This window comes from Lygodium microphyllum, chromosome 7 (assembly GCF_053477565.2).
Source record: "Lygodium microphyllum isolate KBCC chromosome 7, Lygodium_microphyllum_v1.1.10, whole genome shotgun sequence".
NCBI classification, from domain to species: domain Eukaryota; kingdom Viridiplantae; phylum Streptophyta; class Polypodiopsida; order Schizaeales; family Lygodiaceae; genus Lygodium; species Lygodium microphyllum.
The window spans coordinates 49,231,824-49,239,383 of record NC_141141.1 but is presented as its reverse complement, the minus strand read 5'-3'; the positions used below and the strand labels follow the sequence as shown (position 1 = coordinate 49,239,383).

Genomic DNA, 7,560 nt, shown 5'->3' with positions numbered 1-7,560 from the left:
CAAATTCAAGAAAAGACCCAAATAAGCTCAGAATACAAGCCTCAATCACATCTGTACTCTCGGCTATACTAGTGCCAATGAATTACAATAAATACATAAAAGTGATGCTATCCCAACTGAAAAAGGTGAAGGAAGAGATGAAGGTAGTGTTGGCAAAGGTAGAGGTGGAAAGAGATGCATTCTTAGCCTACCAACTTGAAAAGATGTTGTAAATAGCCACCCAATAGAGACAAATGACCTAAAGAAGGAGTTAGAAGCAAAGAAGGAAGAAGAGAGTGCAAAAGAGCCCCATGATGTGAAGGTAGGGGAGGAGATAGGGCTCCAGATGGATTTCTCAGTCCTCTTACAACAAAATAAGAACATGGAGGAGCACCTCAAAGCAACTAAAGAAAATCAAAGATGAGCTCACTAAGGAGTTTGAAAGAGTGAAGACTCAAGCTTATGTAGTGTTCCATAAGAAGAAACATCAAAAGGAACGGATGCTCAAAGGACTGCATAATGCCATTGCACAGAAAGATGAGGTATTAGCTAAATGGCTAGCAGAGGTGCAAAACCAACTCCATGTGACTATCCAAGAGCAAGAACGATTGGAAGAGTAGCTGAACTACCATAGACAGTATAAGGAGAAGATGCTTAAGACATGGAAGGAGCAGGAACAGATGGTAATGATGTTGTCTCAATACCAAACTCAAGGCATAGAAAAGATGGAGAAGAAGGCCAAGGCTTGGAGAGAAAAGAGTGTTGGAAGGCTTAAAGCCTTACCGAATGCCTTGCCTTAGCAAAAAGTGAATAAATCATGGCACTAGCAAGGGAAAAAATAGTGGAAGCAAGTATAGAAGTCTAGCAACAAGCCTTTCTTAATATCGTGTTGCATGTGATCCAAGCTAAAGGTGAAGACATAGTAGAAGGGCTAAAAAGAAAGCTACAAATTACAAGAAGAGCCATAAGGTATAGTCTCTAGGAGTGCACCCCCACAACCCCAACGCTAGCCTAAGCGCATAGCAACAATGACAATACTTGAGGCAAGCTAGGCTCTCCACAAAGAAGCTGGAGGAGTTAGGGTTTGGAGAGCAAGAATGGTAGATCTTGATCAAGTGGGTCTATCATGTAGTGGACATGATTAGCCCTTCTTTGACCTAACAAACAAAAGTTAAAGCCAATAGGTTAAATGTGTAGCATGAAGTGTAGAAGACCTCTAAAGCACTAACTCAAAATAAAATAAAATTTGACTAAGGGCTTCTACATATCACTACAAATCTTGCTTTTCTCTAGCCAGTATACAATCATATCATGAATCCAATAGAAAATGTGTAAGATAAAGAATAGTAAACCTTATCTCTTGAACTCACACAAACTTTGCAAAAAAATTTACAAGGTAGAATTGTAGTATAGAAAACTTATAGTAAGACCAAGTTTTACCATATGTTTTATTCACCTTCATTAAACTCCTTCACATGAGATCAATGAAAAGGCTATGCTCAAAGTGATAGATATACATTGATAGGGACACTAAAACAACCATGTTAAATTCTTGTTGTTACAAGTAAGAGCACAATAGGACACTAACTTTATTAATGAAAATGATGTGTGGCCTCCTCACATTTTTCTCTTTTATGTATATTTACATTCTAAATTTCTCATCATAAATACACCTAGGATCTTAGGACATTTTAGCCCTCTTAAGGAGAAACAAGATCACTTATGCTTGTTAAGCCAATATACATCCTCTAATATACACTACTTTTCACAAGTTCAATCCAAGGTTATGATAGTGTGGTGTTTGTGTATGGTGTGCTAATTAATAAGTACATCTTCTGAATGTGGTATCTTTTGTTAGAAATAATTTCGAAACTTAGAGCTCAAGCACCACAACTGCAAAAACAAAAACCACACCATTTTGCAAAATCTGTTAATATACATTCACACAAATAGTTAGCAAGGAACCTAGATAATAGTTGTTTGAAATGTTGACTAGATTATGATAAATCTATTTCTATGCAAAAGAAGCTATATATTTTACTAAACATGTTTAACCATAGTAAAAAGAATACTTTAAAATTTAGATACATGACATGACCAACATTTTTATGCCTTTGTTATTTAGCATTCGCATAATCAATGACTCAAAAGGTGCATCCATGAACTGCAATATGGCTTTATCACTAAACAAGTTGAAGTAAAAAGTTGAGAACTAACTTTAACAAGGGGACACTAAATTATTTATCCATGTAGAATTATATCCACACATATTTTAATATAAATTTTATGGATACATTACATGACAGACATACATGCACATGTCACTCTCACATGACACACACCTAATTATGTGTGCAAACATACATACATGTGTTTCACACAACAACACTCCATACACGTATGCAAACAATGAGTACATCTACATTGTCTAGAGATGCCTAAACATGATTAGATACATGATGCATGCATGCAGCCATCCACAACAAGCACAAAAATAAATACACAAGTACAAGATGCATGCATGGTTGCCCACTAATGTACTTAATATATTTCTTGCTTGATTACTTATGTACTCATCTTTGCCACGTCCACTCACTTCTTTAATCACTTGCTAACTGAATTACATGAACACATATGTGCATATACAATTATATATGTGTCGGTTCATGCATGTAAGAACACACATATAGACATGCACATGCATATGCATACATAAATCAAGAAGACATCATGCTTACGTGCATGGATACATGCCTACATATTACATGCATGTGTATTGACATGTGAAGATTTAAAATATGTCCATCAACATGCACAAAATGTCACTCAAGCTAGTGAGGCATTAGACATGTGTGAAAGAAAGCATGTCTACCTTCGGAGCATATTCATATGTGTATACATCCATTTATGTTTGTATGTAGTATGATGCATGTATATATGTATCCCATGTACATATGCATATAGACGAGTACATATGATGAATGTACTATCTATGTACATATGTTTAATGTATGTACATAGATGCATGCACATGCATGCATGAAGAAAACATGAGAAACGTGCATACAATTGATGCCCACATGATTATACACATGCACTTTGTATGCATAACTTTAATTTATATGTGTGGGAGAGAGAGAGAGAGAGAGAGAGAGAGAGAGAGGGGGTGGAGGGAGAGAGAGAGAGAGAGGGAGAGGGAGAGGGATGGAGGGATGGAGAGAGAGAGAGAGAGAGAGAGAGAGGGAGGGAGGGAGGGAGGGAGGGAGGGAGGGAGGGAGGGAGGGAGAGAGAGAGAGAGAGAGAGAGAGAGAGAGAGAGAGAGAGAGATTACATTCTTCATCTGTGTTGATCCAATATTCGTTGTCACTTGTTGTACTTTGGTTACATTCTTCGTCTCCAGTGATCAAGTATTTGTTGTCACTTATTGCACTCTGGTGAGTAGGATAAACACAACCAATTGTACTGGTCAACCTGGTCATATTGTTCTCATTGACATGAAGATTGTTTTGGATGAGAAGAGGAGGGGTAAGACCCCTAGGGATGTAGGTTGCACTTGCATATTTTTGTCTTTTAAAGGCACCAAGACACTGCATAATCAATTTATAGAATTAAAAGTGAATATAATGTCTAAATTATTGATTCTACATGCAATTTGATTGCTACTATCTCTACAACAATTGTCTAAAGTTTTAAACATTTGATACACACTTGTAATCAATTCATGTAGCACGTCATTTTCTAGCATGCTTGGTAATAACTCAAGATATTGTAAGATTAAAGCATATACTAAGATGGCTATACAAATTTCAAGGGTGTTATGGTTTTGACTTAATCATTTCCCGCAAACTTCACTCTATAACTAAAACTAAAATCCATCATTTTCTACCCACAGCAAGTCACAATGACATTGTCATGTTTTGAGGGATATTAAGCTAAATTTCAACTTGATTCCTTTGCAAAAATGCTTCAACATAATGGACAAGTTTAGTTTGCACATGGGATTCATATATCTAAATAGATCTTGACATGGCATGTGGTAGCAAGCATTGTGTGGGCAAAGGCTAGTTGCATGCAGTGTCCTAATGTATCATTTTTGTAATATAAGGTCTATCACAAGCAATATGCCTATAAGTGTGTAAGTCTTTTAGATCTAGCAATCAACATGTGTGGAAAATGCAAGTTGTATGCAAGTCATAAGCTATCATTTGCATTTTGCATACTAGAAGCTAGATTCTAGGCAACATACATGTTGTTATTGACTAGACTTTACATCTATTATTTTCATAATGGCCTATTTAAGTTAGATCATAATTCAAAACCTAAGCTTTGCATGCATAAGCAAAAAATAGTGTAAATTAAGGTGTGATTGGATGCATTGTTCTTCTAAATATGCTATGTTTATTATGTGAAGTAGTACCTTTTGAAGCTTACTTTTATGTGAATGAGCATTGTGGAGCTCCATCTTGGAACGAGGAGGGTTTTCTCTTGTGGACTTAATCAACAAGGATTTGAGGAGGAAGTTAGGAGCAACAACTGAAGTGAGAAGGCGCTTCATGCTACTAGAGTGGTTGGCTTTGGTAGCCTTTTGCAAGCTACTACTAGGTTTAGCAGTGATAGGACGTTGTGAATTATTGATACTCGTTTGATGGGACATGTTACCACACCTGCTACTAGATTCATTGCGTTGGAATGACCCTATCCTATTTTGAGTGGCATAATCTATAACTCCATTATCTTCATGATCATGATTATGATCATCATCATCATGAGGATACCTACCTTCATGTTTACGCTCTAACCTAGTAAGTTGGTTAGGATGATAGTTAAGCATACGAACATCCTCCGATATGATTGTAGATGTTGGATGGTAGTTTGTGTTAGCCACATTATCCTTATCTTGGGCGGTGAGTAGATGTTGATCCTTTCTCACAACAATCAAGGATGCATGGCTAGCTAATGGAAGATGATTAACATGGTGATCATCCACATGATCTTGGCCACTCCCTCCTCCTCCTCCCCTTCTTTCTTGTATGACTTCCTCTTCTTTCTCTTCCAAACTAATCAGCCCGAGTGTCCCAATGGCTAGAAGCCCATTTTGGAAATTGTAAATGCTAAAGCTAAGACGCCGCCCCCCTTCTTCCTCTTCTTCTTCTTGGTCGTCGTCGTCGTCTTCTTCTTCTTCTTCTTCACCTTCTCCTTCTCCTTCCTCCTCCTCATGCAAAAGGAGCCCTCCGTTGATGCAATTATCCGAATCAACACCGCCCCCATATTGCTGTAGTCGAGGAGGATTAATGGCTGAACTCTTGATCTTGGTAAGACTGTTTCTCGTCTGATCTGATCGAGTGTGTGCCTTATCACCAACCACCCTATACTCATGATATCCCTCGTCCGGCTGTTGACGGATGTAAGGAATAGGTCCATGATCTGTCATGATAATGTCACCCCTGAGATACGGTGGAGCACCACCATGGCGCTGCACCTTGCACATCTTCTCGCTTTCTTGCGATGCTCCTGCATTAACAATGATCGACCATTTAGAGCAAGGGAATCGAAATTATTCACCATCATCATCATCCACACACACTCACTCACTCACTCACTCACTCACTCACTCACTCACTTAAAACACACACACACACACACACACACACACTCTCTCTCTCTCTCTCTCTCTCTCTCTCTCTCATATGCACATGCACAAGCTCGTGCAAATGCATGTATGCATGCACACACATGTACACACACATGCATACTTGCATACACATGTCGTGCAACACTAAACTATCATATGGGTTAAGTTGATCTCATATGTGGAGTGTCTAGTTAATCATTTTATCATTGTGAGTCTCAAGATCTCCATTCCTAAATCTATCCTTGTTAGACTCGATGCATTGTACAAGCCTTAATAGCATCAAATGAATGCACTAATCTTACTATATCAATGCTTGTAGATAGTTCATCTAGCCTCACATACTATCATTAGGACCTCACATCCTATCATTAGGACCAATGGAATGCACTACTACACCATGCACAAGTTTAACATGCACCATTCACATACCTCTCTAGCTCAAGATTTCCTTACACAGAGTATCAAAAGCACATTGGATGCACCATTGGAGCTTAAATTTTGGCATACCCTCGATGTACCCATGCATCGATGAAGCTTGTTTGGATGTCGATTTTCGCTTCCAACCCATGAATAGCTGCAATATGTTCTATGTCGTGAGAAAGACAAGAAATGAAAAGGAGAACTATCATCAATCTGGTTGTGATCGCACACTGATGTAGTTGCTCAATGAAAGCTATGTTGTCTTACCTTCATGCTTGCCTTCTGAGGAAATTTCTTTAGACTCTTTCGATGTGTGCTTTCTTTGCTTGCATAAATAGGCATTTTCTCCCTCTTGCTTAACTTCCTTCATACATCGTCCTATGTGAGGCCAAGCCAAAAAGACAAGCTTCTAAGACCAATCCATTACACAACCCAACCCTTCATATGTGAAGACAAGCAAATAAGACAAGCTTGTAAGGTGCTCCTAACCTTTATCAAGCTCTTTTCCAAAGCAATATACTCTAAATTATTCCTTGATTTCCTTGTACAATCTACTTTGCAACTTGTGTCCCAAAGTTTGCAACTAATCGAATGATTTCTTAGGTGAGAAGTTTGTGTCAAACAAATGAACCACCTCAACTAGAAAGGATATCATGATCCATCAGCCACAACACAAAACCACTTCTCTAACATTAGATAAGCTAATGCAAATGTCAAGAAAGTATGTGTATGCCAAAATATTCATCTAGAAGCTTGAACCCAATAGTCAATTTGGCCTTGCAAAAGTGAAGTACATTCATTAGCTCACGCACAACCTGACCAAAAAAAGAGATGCAAAGAATTCGTAAAAGTCATTTAGAAAGCTTTTGTTTTGCCTTGTAACCTTTACAACTTGTATGACATACATTTGGAGATCTCTATGATCTTTCTTCTCAAGGGCACCACAACTCACAAAAAAATGTCATTGTTGTGTTTTTGTACTGGTTAAAAGTCTAAATGCTAACAATACTTGTTCCACAACGGTACAAAATTCTAAAGCCATTTTAGCTACAAATCCATCGTTATACATAGGATTTGAGTAGAAAACTTGGGTACTTTGAAAGCTTTCCGGTTATTTTGGTTTATTGGGAAAAATATTTATTGCAAGTGGGGAAGCTGGGCACCTTACTCACTCCCTCTTGTATGATTTTGATTGGTTTTTCTTACTATAGTGGATTGAACAATGCTTTATGGCAATGTGCACCAAACAATTGGTATGTGGAAGGGAGAGGTGGCATGTCGAAATCTCATATAAATAGAAGGCCAAGGGAGTGTTAAACACTTTTTATATTAAAGAATGGAAATTTAAAACACATTTTGTAAATGATGAGTTTTTTATGAAAGTTGTATTCACATACATTTTGAGGCATGCCAAAATTTAATGTAGAGAAAGGAAATTTATAACTCAAGTTTTTAAATGAGCATGGTGCTCAAATTCGAAGGTTGGAAGGTGGGTTTATCCTTGATGAAAAGGGTAGAAATAAATTTGC

The 7,560-nt window shown here is 37.7% G+C and overlaps 1 protein-coding gene across 4 annotated transcripts; it reads right to left on the bottom strand.

Annotated features, from left to right (window-relative positions):
* Positions 1–1,501: 1,501 nt before the first annotated feature.
* On the bottom strand, positions 1,502–6,487 carry LOC148033425 (uncharacterized). Of its 4 annotated transcripts, none has more exons than XM_087681344.1 (5): positions 6,299–6,486; positions 6,041–6,185; positions 4,397–5,490; positions 3,311–3,566; positions 1,502–1,872 (listed from the first exon to the last, which is right to left on the bottom strand). In XM_087681344.1, the coding sequence occupies exons 3-5, from the start codon at positions 5,465–5,467 to the stop codon at positions 1,853–1,855; spliced, it is 1,347 nt and encodes a 448-aa protein (XP_087537470.1). In that variant the 5' UTR covers positions 5,468–5,490; positions 6,041–6,185; positions 6,299–6,486; the 3' UTR covers positions 1,502–1,852. The 4 variants fall into 4 exon arrangements, with proteins under 4 accessions (XP_087537470.1, XP_087537469.1, XP_087537468.1 ...); XM_087681343.1 differs by having other exon boundaries at positions 6,065–6,185; XM_087681342.1 differs by having other exon boundaries at positions 6,119–6,185.
* Between the last annotated feature and the right edge of the window lie 1,073 nt (positions 6,488–7,560).

Bases quoted from the DNA above. Each gene is read 5' to 3' on its own strand.
- LOC148033425 (XM_087681342.1), bottom strand. From the start codon at position 6,373: ATGCCTATTTATGCAAGCAAAGAAAGCACACATCGAAAGAGTCTAAAG. The intron at 3,567-4,396 runs GTACTACTTCAC...TTGATTATGCAG, and splicing joins ATAAAAGTAAGCTTCAAAAG to TGTCTTGGTGCCTTTAAAAG. The intron at 1,873-3,310 runs GTAATCTCTCTC...TTGTTTTTGCAG, and splicing joins GATCAACACAGATGAAGAAT to TTGTGGTGCTTGAGCTCTAA.